Genomic DNA, 20224 nt, shown 5'->3' with positions numbered 1-20224 from the left:
ACCCCCTCCAACTCCCTCCTTACTACATGCTCCCCTCCCCCCCAGTACTCTCCTCCCCCACCACAGGCAAACCCACTCCCCCCCCCCCCCCGTCACCCTGCACACACTGGTACCCCCTCCAACTCCCGCCTTACTACATGCTCCCCTCCCCCCCGTACTCTCCTCCCCCACCACCCTGCACACACTGGTACCCCCTCCAACTCCCTCCTTACTGCATGCTCCCCTCCCCCACAGTACTCTCCTCCCCCACCACCCTGCACACACTGGTACCCCCTCCAACTCCCTCCTTACTACATGCTCCCCTCCCCCCCGTACTCTCCTCCCCCACCACCCTGCACACACTGGTACCCCCTCCAACTCCCTCCTTACTGCATGCTCCCCTCCCCCACAGTACTCTCCTCCCTCACCACCCTGCACACACTGGTACCCCCTCCAACTCCCGCCTTACTACATGCTCCCCTCCCCCCCGTACTCTCCTCCCCCACCACCCTGCACACACTGGTACCCCCTCCAACTCCCTCCTTACTGCATGCTCCCCTCCCCCACAGTACTCTCCTCCCCCACCACAGGCCCAGTGTGTGGGGACACACAGCTTGCATGCACTGCCATAGTGCCCCTTTGTTCTCCTCACAACCTACTAATGCCCCACCCACAGCTGTGTCACACCCGTACACCCCGGTGCCCCAACCCCACCCATTCACTGTACCTGTATCAGCCACTCCCACGGTACCAGCACCAGCCAACCATCTCTTCGCCTGACAATGCCTGCCGCCTGTGTGTCTCACAATCCCCACATGTAGCGACCCCCCTCTACCAGCCCCACACTGACCACAAGCTGCCTCCTGGCATCATGCCTGCCACAACATCCGCCAAATGCCAACACCTTGTACTCCCACCCCCATATAAATATCCCCATGACAACTGTAGCCTTCTCCATGTAATTTCCTCCCACAGGTCTTACACTAGTAAAGCCAAACCATGTTGTTTGGGTTCAACAAATCCTGTAGCTGAATGCCGCAGTGTGGGTTTAATTATACCATACAGAGACCACTCAGACTTTGTCCATGTTAGAATTGTCCTTATGTTTCCAACCATGGCACTACTGCATTGCAACTCTATTTGTGCTAAATTAGTATAGTTTAACCATTGTGTGGTAACTTGTCTTCCTCTGTGCATCTCTGTAACTTTCTGGATCAGGAATGTGAAAAAATCACTTCCATGCCCACCCTGAGCACAGCAAGTTACAGTGCTGTACTGTAAAGCGATGGTGTGAACCAGGTTATAGCACTGGGAGCTGTGCTCTCAGGCTGTGTCTAGATTGCACATGTCTGTTAACAGAGAGATGTAGACTAGGCATGTGAAAATTGCTAACGAAGCAGGGATTTAAATATCCTGTGCTTCATTAGCATAAACATGGCCACCGCTTTTTTCTAAAAGGAGCTTTTTTGAGGGGAAAAAAAAAAAGGCAGTCTAGACGCGGATCTGTCGAAAATAAACCCTTTTTCGACAGATCCTCAAAAAATGAATGGCGTCCATGTTTATGCTAATGAAGCACAGGATATTTAAATCCCTGCTTCATTAGCAATTTTGACATGTCTAATCTACATCTCTCTGTCGACAGAGAGGTGTAGTCTAGACACAGCCTCAGTGCTGTTAGGTACTCCCCTCGCAAGTGTGGTTTACATAGAGCTCTCCCAGCGCTCGTGCCACATGGCCCCACTTTCAGTTTAAAGTGCTGCTGTGGCTATCCTTTAAATTGTTAAGTGTAGATAAAGCCTATATCTGATCAAGACAGGATATGGATTTATTACAACCTGTAGTTATCTAGTTATCGAACCTAGCTCTTTGTCGTTATAGCTTAAGACTCATGCTTTCAGCTCTAGAGGTCCCTCCCAAATTCAGTCCCTTATTAGCAGAGATGGTGTCCATCACACTTGCATTGTGGTAGCATAAGCATAGGAAGTAAATACTTGTGTACGCACAGCTTCTGGGTCTAGCTGAAACAAAAGAGAGGACTATGCAGCACTTTAAAGACTAACAAGATGGTTTATTAGGTGATGAGCTTTTGTGGGCCAGACCCACTTCCTCAGATCAACACGGCTACATCTCTATTACTATTCTTCTGGGTCTAGATTCAGTTTGTTCTGCAATCTATGCAGGAAGCTCCTGCAGCTAAATAATAGCTAAAACAATTCACTCTTCCCCATTCCATTCTCCTTTTCAGAGATCACCTGCTCACCCCATGCACACACACTGACCACATCTCAGAGAACATCTATGAACTGCACAAACTAAATGTCACTATTAAAATATAGATGCTGTTATGACAAATCTGATCAGCAATCCTCATCTCTAGTCATTGTTTTGCGCTTCCCAGACTCTTAGCCTAAAGATGGGTGGCTACATAAAATAAGCAAGAGACTCCTTTCTGGGAAAAAAGAGATCTCAAATTCTTCAGAGATGCTAAGCAACAGTCCCAGACCCAATCAGGTTTGGTAACATGGGTCATTTCCCCCAACTGTATCAAGAAACCACCTAGAGAGCTCAATGATATTATTTAAGTTACAGGCTGTAAGGACTCCACATATTGTCTACTCTGATCTGTTGGGTCTGCACATCCTAAACTCAAAACTCCGGTCATCTGAAGAAGTGGGCTGTGCCCACGAAAGCTCATGATACCATCTACAGGCAGTCCCCGGGTTACGTACAAGATAGGGACTGTAGGTTCGTTCTTAAGTTGAATTTGTATGTAAGTCGGAACTGGTACATATTGTAGGGGAAACTCTAGCCAAACATTTCTCCAGAGCTCAGTTTTATTCTCCCACACCTCACTTCCCTCAGTCCTTTATTCTCAAGCTGAGGTGTCTGCTGAGAAAAGCCGCTCCGCGTCTCCCTAGTCTGCTGGGGAAGGGCGCTAGCTTCGCGTCTCCCTGGTCTGCCGGGGGGAAGCAGCTAGTGCGGGGTTACCTTACCCCGTTTGTAAGTAGGGATCCGATGTAAGTCGGATCCATGTAACCCGGGGACTGCCTGTATATGTTTTGTTAGTCTATAAAGTGCTACATCGATGACATCTTCATCATCTGGACCCATGGGAAGGAGACTCTGGAAGAATTTCACCATGATTTCAACAGCTTCCACCCCACCATCAACCTCAGCATGGACCAATCTACACGGGAGGTCCATTTCCTGGACACCACGATACAATTAAGTGACGGTCATATCAATACCACCCTATACCGAAAACCTACCGACCGCTATACTTACCTGCATGCCTCCAGTTTCCATCCCGGACACACCACACGATCCATTGTTTACAGCCAAGCACTGAGGTACAACCGCATATGCTCCAACCCCTCAGACAGAGACCTACACCTACAAGATCTTCAACAAGCATTCTGTAAACTGCGATACCCACACGAGGAAGTGAGGAGACAGATTGAGAGAGCCAGACGTGTACCCAGAAGCCTCCTGCTACGGGACAAGCCCAAGAAAGAAACCAACAGAACACCACTGGCCATCACCTACAGTCCCCAGCTAAAACCTCTCCAACGCATCATTAGTGATCTTCAACCCATCCTGGACAATGATCCCTCGCTTTCACAGGCCTTGGGAGGTAGGCCGGTTCTTGCCCACAGACAACCCGCCAACCTGAAGCATGTTCTCACCAGCAACTACACATCGCACCATAATAACTCGAACTCAGGAACCAATCCTTGCAACAAACCTCGGTGCCAACTCTGCCCACATATTTACACCAGCAACACCATCACAGGACCTAACCAGATCAGCCATACTGTCACTGGTACATTCTCCTGCACATCCACCAACGTGATATATGCCATCATGTGCCAACAATGCCCCACTGCTATATACATCGGCCAAACAGGACAGTCACTACGTAAAAGAATCAATGGACACAAATCTGATATTAGGAATGGCAACATACAAAAACCTGTAGGGGAACACTTCAATCTTCCTGGACACACAATTGCAGATCTAAAAGTAGCCATCCTGCAGCAAAAAAACTTCAGGACCAGACTTCAAAGAGAAACTGCTGAGCTACAGTTCATCTTTAAGTTTGACACAATCAACTCTGGATTAAACAAAGACTGTGAATGGCTTGCTAACTACAAAAGCAGCTTCTGTTCCCTTGGAATTCACACCTCCAGATCAGCTGCTAGAAGTGGGCCTCATCCTCCTTGATTGGATCACCTCATCATCTCCAGCCTGATCCTGGCCTGCATATTTATTCCTGCCTCTGGAAATTTCCACTACATGCATCTGACGAAGTGGGTCTTTGCCCACGAAAGCTTATGCTCCTACACTTCAGTTAGTCTATAAGGGTACGTCTACACTACAGCGCTAGTTCGAACTAACTTAGTTCGAATTAGTTAATTCGAACTAAGCTAGTTCGAACTAACGCATCTAGAACTAAAAACTAGTTCGAACTAGCGTTTTGCTAGTTCGAACTAGTAAGTCCACATTGAGTGGACTCTGAACAGGGCTTAAGGCTGGCCGGAAGCAGTGCCGGCAGGGCATAAAAGGAGGACTTAGAGCATGGAGATACTGTCTCAGGCTAGCCGAGGGCTGCGCTTAAAGGGTCCCGACCCCCACCCCGGACACACAGTTCTAAGGGGTGCCCCGCTTGCAAAGAAGTTCTGGCTTGGAGTGCCCTGAGTGCCCACACTGGGCACATCACACCACTCGGCCATCAGCCCGGCTGCACTTGCCGCAGGCTGCCATCTGGGGAGAGGGAGTAATTGGGGGGCTGCAGGAGAGCTTCCACCCCCAGAAGCCCGCAGAGCCAGCCCAGTCCTCCCCATCGGGGGCTCGTACCCCATTCCTCCCTCACCTTCTTCCACTTGCCCTTCCCTAGCCCCCCTTCTTATTGATGTACAAAATAAAGATAACGTTTCTTCCAACATTGACTCTGTCTTTATTGAAAAAAACTGGGGGAGACTGGGAAAAGGAGGTGGGAGAGGGGAAGAGAAAGGCTGGGAGAGGGGAGGGCAACTAACATGATCAGGGGTTGGGAACAGGTCCCAGATGAAGAGAGGCTACAGAGACTGGGACTGTTCAGCTTAGAAAAGAGGAGACGGAGGGGGGACAGGATAGAGGTCTCTAAAAGCAGGGGTTGGGTGGAGAGGGTGCATTCAGAAAAGTTCTTCATGAGTTCCCATAAAGAAGGACTAGAGGACACCAAAGGAAAGGAATGGGTAGCAGGCTTCAAACTAGTAAGAGAAAGTTGTTCTTCACAAAGCAAATAGTTAACCTGTGGAACTCCTTGCTGCAGGAGGCTGTGAAGGCTAGAACTAGAACAGAGTTTAAAGGGAAGTGAGATCAAGTCATGGAGGTTGGGTCCATGGAGTGCTATTAGCCAGGGGGTAGGAGTGGTGTCCCTGCCCAAAGTTTGTGGAAGGCTGGAGAGGGATGGCACGAGACAAATGGCTTGGTCATTGTCTTCGGTCCATCCCCTCCAGGGTCCCTAGGGTTGGCCGCTGTTGGCAGACAGGCTACTGGGCTAGATGGACCTTTGGTCTGACCCAGGACGGCCATTGTAAGCTCAGGGCTCAGGGTCGGGGGTCTCAGTGGACCCCCTTGATTTTCATGCACACCTGCTCCTGGGTAGCCAGGCTGGCAGCTCTCCTGCCCTAGCCGGCCACTTTCCTGTGCCTAGTGCGGAGATCGTGGACGAGGTCCACGATGTCCGCACTAGCCCAGGAAGGTGCCCGCCTCTTGCGGTCCAGGGCAAGCTCCCGGGAGCCGCCAGCCTGGTCCCGGCAAGAGGGGGTGGGCTGGGGGGCATCGGGTGGGTGGCTCTGTGCCGTGCCAGGTGCAGGGTCTGCTAGCTGGGTGCTGGCAGGCTTGCACCTGGCACGGGCACCGTAGCCAGCCCGTGCCCCTTTAAGGGGTCCGGGGCCGGGAGGGGGGCATAGAGTTTCCCTGGTGTTGGCCAGAGTGGCCACCAGGGAAACCTGGGGAGGGCTAGCCTCCCACTAGTTCGAACTAAAGGGCTACACAGCCCTTAGTTCGAACTAGCTAGTTCGAACTAGGCGTTAGTCCTCGTAAAATGAGGTTTACCTAGTTCGAACTAAGCGCTCCGCTAGTTCGATTCAAATTCGAACTAGCGGAGAGCTAGTGTAGCGCATAGGAAAGTTAGTTCGAACTAACGTCCGTTAGTTCGAACTAACTTTCTAGTGTAGACATACCCTAAGGTGCCACAGGACTCCTCGTCGCTTTTGCAGATTCAGACTAACACGGCTACCCCTCTGATACTTGATACCAGACCCTTTGTTTTTCACTTTAAAGAAGACATTCCTATGTCCATAGGAGAGCTTCCCCCATCAGCATAGTTAATCCTCCTCCTCAAGAGGTGGTAGCTATCTTGGCAGGAGAAGCTCTCTCATCTGTAAAGCACTGTTTATACAGGGAGTGAAATCTTTATAACTCTGTCACTCAGGGAGTGGATTTTTCACACTCCTGAACAACTGAGTCATACGGATACAGGTCTGCTGTGTAGACCTGGCCTAAGTAACTGCAACTATTTTTCACATAAACTTCAAAAACTTACTTCAAACTTCAAAAACAAAGGGTCTGATAGCACTTTATAGACTAACAAAACATGTAGATGGTATCATGAGCTTTCATGGGCACACACTTCAGATGACCGGAGTTTTGAGTTTAGGATGTGCAGACCTAAGAACCTGGGAAGTACCTCATTCCCAGTTCTGCCTTCCTGTTTTTCCCTTTGATATTTCCATACCCTCTGCTTCTTCTTTCTTGCCCCCTCTTTTTTTCCTCCTCCCCTCCCCCTGCCCCTTCTCCCCTATTAATTTTGGGTCTGCACATCCTAAACTCAAAACTCTGGTCATCTGAAGAAGTGGGCTGTGCCCATGAAACCTAATGATACCATCGACATATTTTGTTAGTCTATAAAGTGCTACCAGATCATTTGTTGTTTTTTAAGTTTATCCTGTACTGCTAACTCAGCTACCCCCTGAAGCTTCTTGTTTCTCATATGTTCAGCTGCACATACTAACATACAATTGCTGTGCCTCACCTAGAGAATTTTAAAAGGTGCTTATTAGGTAGAGCTAAATAACTCTGACATCACAACCTCTAAATCCTAGTGTGGACAAATCTTCATTGTGAAACCTGGAGCAAAGCATATCAATGTATCAATCTTGTTAGAACTGTAGCAGAACCCAAACCATTTCAGTTGCCAACCCAGTTTTCATTTATGCCTGTCACAGCCACTAGCCTCTGGTAAAGCCAAATTGTTTTGAATTTTAATTGCCTTATTATCTAAGTTATCAGGATGCCCCATGACCTTGCCATGATGGGCATTAAAGTCAGTGCTTCTTCTTCAACCAGTCAGACAACATTCTGAGCAAGAGGAAATGCTTCACTGCATTGGGGATCTCTGAATCAATGGGCTGATGAGTTAGGTGATTACTTGTACTACGGTGTCTAGGAAGGAAATATACATTAAAATTACAAGATGCCCTGTTCTCATTTTGCAAGGAATGCTCAGTAGGTACCTTATGATTCAAGGCCCAGTATTTCCGGTAGCTATATAATCATAGGATGAGATCACTACAAAACATGACTGACTGAAAATGACAGCCTTGAGGTCTGCGAATGTTTCCATCTATCATATGGAACAAGTTGGCTGACCATCAGCAGGAAGACGAGTGCATTTAAAACCTAAACTACAGGAATAAAATCGATGCTTGATCCCTCTACCCACTGATTGCCAAATAGGGAGAACTCTCTTAAAGAGAACAGCTTTTAAAAGCTGCTTTCAGTAAGGGGCTCTCTGTTGGAGCCACTCTACTTCTGAATAAGAAAAATCATTCTAAGTTTTAGACAATACACAGAATTAGAATCCATTTCTCTGAATTGCTGCTCTCTCAGGGTGCATCTACACAGCAGCCTTATTTTGGAATAACTGACGTTATTTTGAAATAACAAAATGTGCGTCTAAACAGTAAGCCGTTATTTGAAATAATGTCAAGATGGAGGACTTCTTACTCTGACTCCTGTAACCCTCATTGCATGAGGAGTAAGAGTGTTCTTCCTTCAACTTCCTGCTGTGTAGACAAAAAGCTGAATTAAGCTATTTCGACTTCAGCTATGCAATTGATGCAGCTGAAGTTGTGTATCTTATTTGACTTTTGCCCTGCTGCATAGACATGCCCTCAGGACCGTGGGCAGCCAGGGCTGGCTCGAGCCATTCCTGTGCCCGGGGCAGTGAGCGCACAATGCATTCATGGCTCCGCCACCGGGTGCACGGCGCATGCACGGCCCTGCCCCCCGGCGCACTGCGCCCCTTAGAGCTGTCATCAGGCGCCACGTGCCCAGGGCCAGGGGCCACGCGGCTCCTGATGGCAGCTCTAAGGGGCGCCATGTGGCCAGGCGCACGGCACCCCTTACAGCTGCCATCAGGCGCCCCCCATAGGTTGGTGCCCCAGGCAGCTGCCTGGTTAGCCCTCCCCTTAATCTGGCCCTGTGGGCAGCAGGCCAGGAAATACCAATTCCTGGCACTCTTAGGTGCAGCCAGGAGTCTAAAAGTAGTTAGCACCCAGCAGCTCTTCCTATTCTTAGTGGGAGTTAGTGAATACAGAGCACTTTTGAAAATCAGAGTATTTGATACAGATGTGTAAATGGCAGTAAAGCCCTCTTGAAAATCTGGTCTATATAATGCTTTTAACATTTCATGCAGTTTACAAAAAAGGGTATCATTTCCACTTCACAGAGGGGGCAATAGAGGAGGACAGAGAGATGAAGTGACTTATCGAGGGTTTCCACAGGTCAGTGACAAAGCTGAGCCTAGGCTCTGACTCTCATTCCTGTGCCCTATCCAGCTGGTTACACTAGCTGTCAAACCTGAAATAGAACACACTAGGCATTAGCCATGGTGTTATTTGTTAGAAGGCAGCTCTGTGCAAGATTACAGAGGCCCACAATCAGAGAATCCTGCGCCAAGACTTTCGTTCCTGCAAACTGCAGCAGAATATTTCAGCCCTGAGAGAGACATTATGTACAGGTATTAAATTTGAATACAGCTTACACAGACTCCAGTGACTGAGTCTCAAAGGCTACTGAGCAAAGTGAAGCAATACTGAGACAGCAAAAACACATCTTGTTCTCTCAGAAGCCAGCTTTCATTATCTATAGCAACTTCAACTAGACAAAGGAATATTTTCCCTACTGGGACCTGCTGTTGGGAAAAAGCTGATCCTGTACAATTCCTTAAATGCCCTCTTGTAAGAGCAATACTATATTTAAATTAAAGATGCTAGAATGGCAGAGAATAGCCACTTATCTCAGCTTTTATTCAACCAGACATACGCCAGAGTCCACAATCATTCACCCTTAGAAAGTGATTATCACACATCAGTAATGATAAGATGGCTTCTGAGGGAATGTCTATCCCACACTTAGGGACGAGTCTTCCAGCCCAGGCTAATGGGGCTCACATTAGCACTCTATAAATAGTCATATAACCAGTTATTTATAGTGACAGCAGGCTCCCCTTTAGGACACTCACTGGGTGTCCTGCCCCGCTGCTCTCTCTCTCTCTCCTCAACATGCCTTCTCTGGAACCAACCTAGCTAATTCAGGTAGAAGTGGTCTGTTTTTCCATCTCACCAGAATTGTTGGGGCCAACACATACCCTTATGCCTTCAGTTATAGCTTTCCCAGTCTCCCCTTATCCTTGTTACTAGCTTTCTCTGCTACAAAATAAGCCATTTCTCAAGCATTTGTCTGGCCCACCACTGTTTGTTTCCCCTCTTTCCAGTATAGTATTGTGAAAGTCAAGGTTTTAACAGGGTTCAAAAAGGAGCTAGATAAATTAATGGAGGATAGGAACATCAATGACTATTAGCCAGGATGGGTAGTGATGATGTCCCTACCCTCTGTTTGTCAGAAGTGGGGAATGGGCAACAGGGGTGGTATCACTTGATGATTACCCTGTTCTGTTAATTCCCTCTGGGACAACTGGCATTGGCCACTTTCGGAAGACAGAATACTGAGCTAGATGGACCTTTGGTCGTGGATTCTTGCGTGAGTAATATGCAAATGAGGCTAAGTGTGGAATATCGCTGAGCCTCATTTGCATACCTAATGAGCCACCATTTTTTTCAGAAGAGGCTCTTGTGCAAGAAGGAGCATCTACACTGCCTCTTCTTGCGCAAGAAAAACCCTCTTGCACAATGCCGTTCTTCCTGAAAAGTAATAGGTGTAACGGCGTTGCGCAAGAGGTTCTGAAAAAAATGGTGGCTCATTAGGTATGCAAATGAGGCTCAGCAATATTCCATACTTAGCCTCATTTGCATATTACTCGCGCAAGAAGCCGCAAGTGTGGACATTTAGGGTATATCTAGACTTTTCGGGATACAAAAACTCTGCTGCATCCAGGGAATGCATTTACTTTTCCACTTTTTTTGGAGGAAGAGCAAACGCGCTGTTTTGGAAGCCCTGTCTTCCTCGTTCCATGAGGAAGAAGAGATCTTCCAAAAGAAAGGTTTTTTTTCTGAAATTTGGCCCAGGGTTGATGAACCAAATTTCAAAAAAGCCTCTTCCGAAAAAAAAAAAGCGGAAAAAGGTATGCAAAATGTGGAGCGCATTTGCATACCCTTTTTTTGCAAAAACGTTGTAGTCTAGACATAGCCTTATTGTTAAACAGTCGGCTGGTTTTCTCCAGAATGGTTTGCTAAATCTTTGACTAGGATAAACATAATCAAGTACTTCACACAACACAGAATCAACCTGTGGAACTCATTGCCAGGGGATGTTGTGAAGGCCAACAGTATAATTGGATTAAAAAACAAATTAGACAACTTCATGGAGGATAGGCCCATCAAAGGCTGTTAGCCAAGATGGATATGGATGCAACCCCATGCTTTGGGTGTCTCTAAACCTCCAGAAGCTGGTATTGGATGACACAGAGGGTGGATTGTTGGACATTGTTCTGTTTATTCCCACTGAAGCATCTGACAGTGGCTGCTGTCAGAAGACAGGACACTGTGCTAGATAGCCCACTGGTCTGATGCAATATATTGTTTTTTATGTTCTTAGGACTTAGCACTGTAGATTTGCAGGAACACCTTTTGCAACAATGTTTTTGGCATGTGAGCCACAGTTATTGCTATAAAACAGAAAATTGCTGTGTATAGTTCACTGTCATGAAACCCAAGCTGGGAAGCAGCAGCTAACTTCCTCCTTTAACTCAACTAGGACTTTCATGGGGGTCACATGAGGAAAGCTCACTTCCCAGTACTCATTCAGGTTTCCATACCAGTGAGAGCACACTGAAATATAAACAATGAGAAGTCCTGTGGCACCTTATAGACTAACATTGCACAATAAGTACTTTTCCCATTGAAATATATTTCACAGTCAGAATTACAAATCTATTCCAGACTTCCCTGATGTGCAAAAGGGTTTTATACTTCATGGAAGAAGTTTATTCCTTTGCTTTTAGCTTTGTATTTGTTCTGTTGCTAAATAGAGGATGTTAGTCTCCAGAGTTGTCAGGTAAGCACCTGATACCAGCATTAAATTCATGCACATTGAGAGGAAAAACATTAAAAAATTTTACAAGTGGAAGTCCACAAGAAGGGAAGGAAACTATTGCACTCTATTGCCAGTCACTACCATGAGGTTTACTGTCTAACCAATGTCCTTGCTCAGAAAAAATGTGGCAATTTGTTTCTTCCTTCCCTTTGCTTTTTCCCTCCCCCCACTTCCCATGCCAAGAAAGAGAAAGTTCTGTCAACTAGTATGAACAGGAAAAAGCCAGGTAACGGAGCTGGTGAGAGATTTTCTGAATGTATGTGAAGTTTCTAGAGTTTTTATTGAGCTAAACCTGACCCTTTACATTGGTGAAAGGACATTGACGGTCTGGAATATACTAAATATAATAGGTGCAGCCATTTACCAATTTATACAGATTATTCTGGTACCAGATTGAGAAACAGCTAGGATCTGTAATAATTTAGAATGGTTCTGTTGAGAATTTAGCCCTCACATTTGCCTTAATATTGAAAATCCTCAGGAGGTTTTTTTTCTTGGAAAACAACCTCTGCCCCATAACTTTTGCCCTTGCTGAGCAAGTAATTAAGAATAACAAGAAGCAATACTAACTCTTATGGGTAGTGCAGAACAGCTATGCTTTCTATTCCCCAAGTTAGCTTTGCAGAGGGCATTGCACAATAAGTACTTTTCCCAGATACCACATATTATTGTCAGTTAATGATGCTGGTGTTTGAACAAACATTTCTTGGCCTCAAAAATCTACTTTGAAGATGAAGTTTTTTTCTGTAAAAACACTGAGTCGGCTGATTTTTGGCAACTGGGAAAGAATAACTTATATTTATATAGAGCCACACTCCCTTAGCAAGCATGATAAACTCTATACTTTGTGGGGGGGAAGAGGTTGTGGAATAATGTCTTATCATAATAATATTTTCCACTCTGTTTAGAACACCTTGAATTAAAGGATTTCCCAGCCTGTTACAAATATCGATTAAGTCTGTGGGTTGGTTAAATATCTTTCTCATTGTATAGATTGAGGCATGAACTGGTTCATGACCTGACCACAAGTACACAACTATTACTCCGTAGTATAGCCAAAAATAGAACATAGAACACCTGATTCTCAGCCCCATGATCTAAACACTGCATAATGCTTCTTCTCAGAACTGAACCTGCTGGAGTATTTAGACAGACAAAATGTAATTACTCAGACTGGAATCTGGCCAAGACACTGAAAATAACAACCCTTTTCCTGGGAAATTGCCACTGTCTTTAATGACTACACATGATTAGGACCACAGGTGATCAACCAGTCTTACAGCTCATTAAACAAATTACATCCCCATAAGTTCACCAACCCATTACACCATGCAGTGGCATTTGGTTCAGCATTGACTCAAAGACAAAAAAGCCACTGAGCCATCAATTGCAATTTCTGCAGCGCTCTGGGTTTTCCTTGGAGGAGCCCCATCTGTAGACTGACCATCTTATCCTTCTCTTTCTCTTGCCAACTGGCAAATAAATAATCCCTTCCTCTGTAATAGTTGTTGATCTTATAATTTGCCAATTGTGCCATCAGTTGATGGTGCATCTTGTCACAGAGCCTGGGAAGGTTTAAACTCTGCAGGATTCCAGAAAAATGGGGACTGTCTTTAGTAGGTGCTATATTAAGCTATATCAGGCCCTTTATTGCTAAAAAGGAATGGAATGGACATGTTTCACTTTTCAGTACATCCCTTATTCAAAAGTTCTACAGTAACAGCTCCAAAGCACTGCAGCTGGTAATACTGAAACTGAAGCATATGGGGCTATTATTCTAGAACACTGCAGTAATTCTTGGGCAGGCATTAAAGCTATTCAAGCACTTGGCAGTACCAGAGAGCACGTGAGTGGTGTAAGTGAATAATACAACATGTTTATCCTTAACCCTCCCAGGAAAAGTAAGGTCAATAGCACTCAGGGTAAGGAGCTTAGATAACAGCAGAAAATGTTTGTTTGATAATCTAACAGAAAGTGAGTTAAACCTCCAGAGGAGGTTCTGAGGAGATTTAAATATAAGGGTTCTGATCCAACACATCCCCCACTATTTCTATCTCTTTGGCCCATCCCCCCATGTCTCCTCTCTGCCTCTAGCAACATCAGGAGCTGTCACCTAGGCTATGTCTAGACTGCAGACTCCTTTTGGAAGAAGCTTTTCTGGAAGAGATCTTCCAAAAAAAATTCTTCCAAAAGAGAGCTTCCATGCTGCCAAAGCACATTGAAAAAGCTGAATGGATGCTCTCTCGCATGTAAACTGTGATTCCGATGGGCAGAATGGCTACCAGGGCACCTGTGCTTTTTCCTCTTTCCTCTTCTTGTGAAAGAACTCCCTCTTCCCTGTCCACATGTGCCTTTTTCCGAAAGAGTTCTTTCGGAAAAAGGCTTCTTTCTCATAGGAAGAGTTTTACCAGTGTTGGAAAAACCCCTCTGTACTTTCGATTTTCTTTCGAAAGAACACAATTGCAGTGTGGACATAAGTGAATTTTTTTCAGAAAAATGGCCATTTTTCCGAAAAATACTCTGTAGTGTAGACATACCCTTAGACTATTTGCCCGCTGGTGATATGAGTGGACAACATTGCAAGACCCTCCAACTAGGTCCAAGAATCTAGATCCTATTCAATGGGAATTTCTCTTGTCCCATGGTTGTAAAATCTAGGATCCCTGGTGTTTCAAACCACCACTGCATCCAAGTGAGGAGACAACAGTTATCTTTAGCATTGGCCAAGCACTTTGTATCTTAAGCTGCAGTCTTCAATTCTCCATCCCTCTGGGGCAGGATTTAAAATCCTGAAATTTGATACAGAGAGAGACCAAATGACTGGTCCAAGATTACAGAGGGCATCCTCTAAAGAGCCTTGCCTGCCATTGACTTCAGTGTGTTTTGGATCTGGCCCAGAGTAGGATTCCTAACTTCCATGTTCAAACCCCTGGCCAAGCTACCTGCCAGGATACTTAGAGTAGACACAGGCACCGCTTCTTTGCTAGTGAGCCATTTCCTCTCCTGTGCTGCCTTCTGCCTTAGGTGAAGCCATCTGGCATCACCATGGACCAGCCTGCCCCCTGCTGGCTTGAACAGTTTCAGGGGGTGAAATTGAAGGAAGGTGCTTTAATTAAAAGCTGTTACCAAGAGATTTGGGAGTAAGCAGGAGCTCCTATCATTGAGTTGAGTGTTAGATAACTCCTTTATGGCCATGGGGACATAGAGGATAAGATTCTATTGGAGGCAGGGAGATAACTGTAGGGGTCAGCAAGTGATGAGCAGTGTGTCAGGGTCAGAGGAGAGAGAGAGAGAGAGAGAGAGAAGAAAAGAGGGAAAAACTGAAGGAGAAAGGACTCCTCAGCTCTGTGCAGCAAAGTTTAAGCATGGAGTAATGTCATAAAGGTGTCCTTTGTTTTACTCCCCAACTGCGTCCTTTGCTGCTTTTCCCCCTGGGCCCAGTGGCCCTAATTGACTATACAGTGGCTACAAAATCCTTTAGACCAGCAGTATCTGAACTTTTGTGGTTCTGTATGGGGACTGGTGAGTCTTAAGATGAACTGGAAGGATTTGTGTGATTTGATCCATATAGAAGGCAGATGTTTGCTTTCCACACACTTCCCCCCCCCCCCCCCTCCTTCTTATGCCTCCCAAGCAGCCACATTTCCAAAAGTGGCTACTGGTCTGGGGTGACTCAAGCTCTGGGTGCCCACCCCACTTCATCTTGGGTCGGACTTCCACAATCTTAGAGCACCTGCAGCTTCCATGAATTGAAATCAGAGCTGTGGGTGGGTGCCCAGCTTGTCTGAAAATCAAGCCCAAGACTTTCAAGCTGGGCACCCAAAATCAATGGTTACTTTTGAAAATGTTGGCCCCTATTTCACAGCCAGGCTCAGCTGCCCCTTCAGCATCTGATGCAGGAGAATGTAACCAAAAACAAAACACATGTTTCAGGTCTATCTGAGTTACATCCTCCAGAGTAGCTTCTCTCCACCTATCAAATTGTCCAGGTATCCCAATCATGCCCGCATGTTCACAGACCGGTTGAGTTCTTGAGTGAGTGCTTTGTTTGTAAACAAGCATGGGGCAGATGGTAGTATTATGGAAATAACTGTTATTTCCCCATCTAGGGTATCTTAATTTCTAGGATGAGGATATAATGGTCCAGTATATTAAGTGTGGGTTGTTATTATTATGTATTTATTGGCAGCTCTGATAAGACCCCAATTAAGGGAGAAATCTTGGCTGTTTTATAGTCAGTGGCAAAACTCCCAATGAGGTCAATGAGACTAGGTTTTCTCTCTATAGTCCCTATTGTACCATGTATTATACAAACAATTACTACAAAGTTTGTTCCCTCTTTAGAGAGCTCAAAAGCTAATACTGATGCTTCATAAGATGGAGGAAAAAACATAAGGTGTGTTTTAATGTTTACATGGTCCTTCTTAAGGGGAAAATAATTAATGTTTACATGGTCCTTCTTAAGGGAAAAATAATGTTTGAATGCTTGGAAATTACAAAGGGAAAATAATTCCTTCCAAAAAGCCACAGAGAGGCGGGTACTTTGCAAAAGCAGAGCCCTCTCTCAGCATTTCAGGATTGCTGTATAGTTACAGTCACTGAAGAGCTAAAATAAATAATAGAAATTAACTCAAACGCCCAAAGTTGCGAAGTTAAGATTAAAGACTCTAGCTGAAGCAAGTTTTCTCAGGGAGCCTCGTTAGCGCAGTAGGTAGCGCGTCAGTCTCATAATCTGAAGGTCGTGAGTTCGATCCTCACACGGGGCAAGACCTGAGATTTTTTTTTCACCGTGCCTGTTACATTTCTTATGCAGATAGTAGGAAGGAAGCATCTCCTTCTCTGCAGCCGGCAGCAGAGACGCGATACCATGTGTTGTAGCCGGGCTGGCCCAGGAGAAAGGCGGGGACACCAGCAATGCAGCATCCCTGCAAACAGAGACTACTGCAAAGAGCGGGGGCATGAGCCGGCCGTGGGACCCAGAAGGCGCCGCTGGGGAGGTGGCTCTGGGTTTCCCACTCTCCCTGCCAGCACCGCTGGGACGGTCTGTAGTGGGAACCTAGTCGCAGAGTAGGGGCGGTGCTGGCACCTGTGATGGGTGGGGGCTCTGGGGTGATGCAGGACCCCCCAGCTCTGCTGCAGAGGGGCGGCTCAGAGCCTGCAGAAGTCCCCCCGGGAGGCCGGACACGCTTCCTTGGCAGAGCCCCCCCAAGACCTCCCAGGTCACTTTTGGGTTGTGAGTCTGTTCCACGTGGCAAGGAAACCTTCACACAGGAGCCGATGGGCTTTCCTGTGCCCCCCCTGCGAGGGGAGGGGAGCCAGGTCAGGTCAGGTGTGTCAGAGCCCAGGGGGGAGGGGGGCTGTCAGACCCAGGGGTGGGAAGGGAGGGATCTGTGTGACCCCGCGGGGGGTGTCAGACCGCACGGGTGGGGGGGGTCTTTGTGACCCCGCGGGGGGTGTCAGACCGCACGGTGGGGGGGGGGGGGGTCTGTGTGACCCAGCGGGAGGGGGGGCTGTCAGACCTACGGGTGGGGGGGGCTGTGTGGCCCCGCGGGGGGGGGGCTGTCAGAGTCCAGGAGTGGGAGGGGGGAATCTGTGTGACCCTGTGTGACCCCGCGGGGGGTGTCAGACCGCACGGGTGGGGGGGGGGTCTGTGTGGCCCTGCGGGAGGGGGGGGCTGTCAGACCGCACGGGTGGGGGGGGGGTCTGTGTGGCCCTGCGGGAGGGGGCTGTCAGACCGTACGGGTGGGGGGGGGGATCTGTGTGGCCCCGCGGGGGGGGCTGTCAGACCGCAGGGTGGGGGGAGTCTGTGTGACCCCGCGGGGGGTGTCAGACCGCACGGTTGGGGGGTCTGTGTGGCCCCGCGGGGGGGGGCTGTCAGACCGCACGGGTGGGGGGGGTCTGTGTGGCCCTGCGGGGGGGGGGGGGCTGTCAGACCGCACGGTTGGGGGGGGCTGTGTGGCCCCGCGGGGGGGGGGTGTCAGACCGCACGGGTGGGGGGGCTGTGTGGCCCCGCGGGGGGGGGCTGTCAGACCGCACGGTTGGGGGGGCTGTGTGGCCCCGCGGGGGGGCTGTCAGACCGCACGGGTGGGGGGGCTGTGTGGCCCCGGGGGGGGCTGTCAGACCGCACGGTTGGGGGGGCTGTGTGGCCCCGCGGGGGGGCTGTCAGACCGCACGGGTGGGGGGGGCTGTGTGGCCCCGCGGGGGGTGTCAGACCGCACGGTTGGGGGGGCTGTGTGGCCCCGGGGGGGGGGGCTGTCAGACCGCACGGGTGGGGGGGCTGTGTGGCCCCGGGGGGGGCTGTCAGACCGCACGGTTGGGGGGGCTGTGTGGCCCCGCGGGGGGGCTGTCAGACCGCACGGGTGGGGGGGCTGTGTGGCCCCGCGGGGGGGCTGTCAGACCGCACGGTTGGGGGGGGCTGTGTGGCCCCGGGGGGGGCTGGCCCACGGGGGGTCTCTCTGGCCCTGCGGGGGGGGGGCTGTCAGACCGCACGGTTGGGGGGGCTGTGTGGCCCCGCGGGGGGGCTGTCAGACCGCACGGTTGGGGGGGCTGTGTGGCCCCGCGGGGGGGCTGTCAGACCGCATGGTTGGGGGGGGCTGTGTGGCCCCGGGGGGGGGGCTGTCAGACCGCACGGGTGGGGGGGCTGTGTGGCCCCGCGGGGGGGCTGTCAGACCGCACGGTTGGGGGGCTGTGTGGCCCCGCGGGGGGGGCTGTCAGACCGCACGGTTGGGGGGGCTGTGTGGCCCCGCGGGGGGGCTGTCAGACCGCACGGTTGGGGGGGCTGTGTGGCCCCGCGGGGGGGGGCTGTCAGACCGCACGGGTGGGGGGGGCTGTGTGGCCCCGCGGGGGGGCTGTCAGACCGCACGGGTGGGGGGGGCTGTGTGGCCCCGCGGGGGGGCTGTCAGACCGCACGGGTGGGGGGGGCTGTGTGGCCCCGCGGGGGGGCTGTCAGACCGCACGGGTGGGGGGGGCTGTGTGGCCCCGCGGGGGGGCTGTCAGACCGCACGGGTGGGGGGGGCTGTGTGGCCCCGCGGGGGGGCTGTCAGACCGCACGGGTGGGGGGGCTGTGTGGCCCCGCGGGGGGGCTGTCAGACCGCACGGGTGGGGGGGGCTGTGTGGCCCCGCGGGGGGGCTGTCAGACCGCACGGGTGGGGGGGGCTGTGTGGCCCCCGCGGGGGGGGGTCAGCCCCAAGAGGGCCATGAGAGCCATCCGCTCGAACGCGCCGGTAACTCAGCAAGGGGGCGTGGTCTGTCACGAACTGGGCGCGGCCCCCCCTTGTGGGCGGACTATGCGGCGAGTGGGCGTGGCACACGTGACGGCGGGGGCGGGGCGGGAGTGTGTGGAGGCCGCTCGTAGGTGCGGCGAAAGTGACAGCGGGCGTGGCTACGTCCCCGCGGGGCGTGTCGCCGTCTGTGGCGCGCTGCGGTCAGCGCCAAGCGAGGCTGCTGATTGGCCCGGACCCGGCGGGGGGCGGGCCCTGCGCGTGCGGGCCGCCGCCGGCAGCCGCCCTCCGCCAGTCCGCCAGCCGGCCATGGCGGTGTGCGCGCGGCTGTGCGGGGTGGGGCCGGCGCGGGGCTGCCGGCGGCGCGGGGCGCAGCGGGAGCAGCGGCGGGAGGGCCCGGCCGACAGCGAGCCCGACACGGACGCTGAGGAGGAGCGGATCGAGGGAGCCGGGCCGGGGGAGGCGCCGGCCCCGCCCGCCAGGGCCCCGCTCTCCCTGCTGGAGCTGCCCCCCGAGCTCCTGGTGCAGATCTTCGGCTCGCTGCCCGGCACCGACCTGCCCAGCCTGGCCCGGGTCTGCAGCGCCTTCCGCCGCATCCTCCGCACCGACACCATCTGGCGGCGGCGCTGCCGGGAAGGTACCGCCCGGGCCGGGGGGGACGGGACGAGGGGCCCGGGCTCGGGGGGGTTCGGGGCCCAGAGGTCCCCCCTGAGCTCCGGACCGCACAGACCCGGAGCGGGGGTTCGGGGCCCAGAGCTCCCCTGGGGGCACTGTCCGGGACAGACCCGGAGCGGGGGTTCGGGGCCCAGAGCTCCCTTGGGGGCACTGTACGGGACAGACCCGGAGCGGGGGTTCGGGGCCCAGAGCTCCCCTGGGGGGCACTGTCCGGGACAGACCCGGAGCGGGGGTTCGGGGCCCAGAGGTTCCCCGGGGGGCACTGTCCGGGACAGACCCGGAGCGGGGGTTCGGGGCCCAGAGCTCCCCGGGGGGCACTGTCCGGGACAGACCCGGAGCGGGGGTTCGGGGCCCAGAGGTCCCCGGGGGGCACTGTCCGGGACAGACCCGGAGCGGGGGTTCGGGGCCCAGAGGCTCCCCGGGGGGCACTGTCCGGGACAGACCCGGAGCGGGGGTTCGGGGCCCAGAGGTTCCCCGGGGGGCACTGTCCGGGACAGACCCGGAGCGGGGATTCGGTGCCCAGAGCTCCCCGGGGGGCACTGTCCGGGACAGACCCGGAGCGGGGGTTCGGGGCCCAGAGCTCCCCGGGGAGCACTGTCCGGGACAGACCCGGAGCGGGGGTTCGGGGCCCAGAGGTTCCCCGGGGGGCACTGTCCGGGACAGACCCGGAGCGGGGGTTCGGGGCCCAGAGGTTCCCCGGGGGCACTGTCCGGGACAGACCCGGAGCGGGGGTTCGGGGCCCAGAG

General features: G+C 51.5%; 1 protein-coding gene and 1 non-coding gene across 3 annotated transcripts in view; both read left to right on the top strand.

Annotated features, from left to right (window-relative positions):
- Positions 1-16276: 16276 nt before the first annotated feature.
- On the top strand, positions 16277-16349 carry TRNAM-CAU (transfer RNA methionine (anticodon CAU)). Its single transcript has one exon. It is a non-coding gene; the product is annotated as a tRNA-Met (tRNA).
- Positions 16350-19085: 2736 nt separating this feature from the next.
- Positions 19086-20224, top strand: part of FBXO31 (F-box protein 31) — a 50527-nt gene continuing 49388 nt past the window's right edge. The window contains exon 1 of one of the 2 annotated variants that reach the window (XM_075939931.2): positions 19086-19440. In XM_075939931.2, coding sequence (XP_075796046.2) covers positions 19113-19440 — 328 coding nt within the window. In that variant the 5' untranslated portion in view covers positions 19086-19112. The remainder of the gene's footprint in view (positions 19441-20224) is intronic. The other variant, XM_075939930.2, reaches the window with a different exon arrangement.

Source organism: Pelodiscus sinensis, chromosome 12 (assembly GCF_052426305.1).
Source record: "Pelodiscus sinensis isolate ZL-2025 chromosome 12, ASM5242630v1, whole genome shotgun sequence".
Lineage (NCBI taxonomy): Eukaryota > Metazoa > Chordata > Testudines > Trionychidae > Pelodiscus > Pelodiscus sinensis.
The sequence above is the reverse complement of the archived record's forward strand: the minus strand, read 5'-3'. Positions and strand labels throughout refer to the sequence as shown.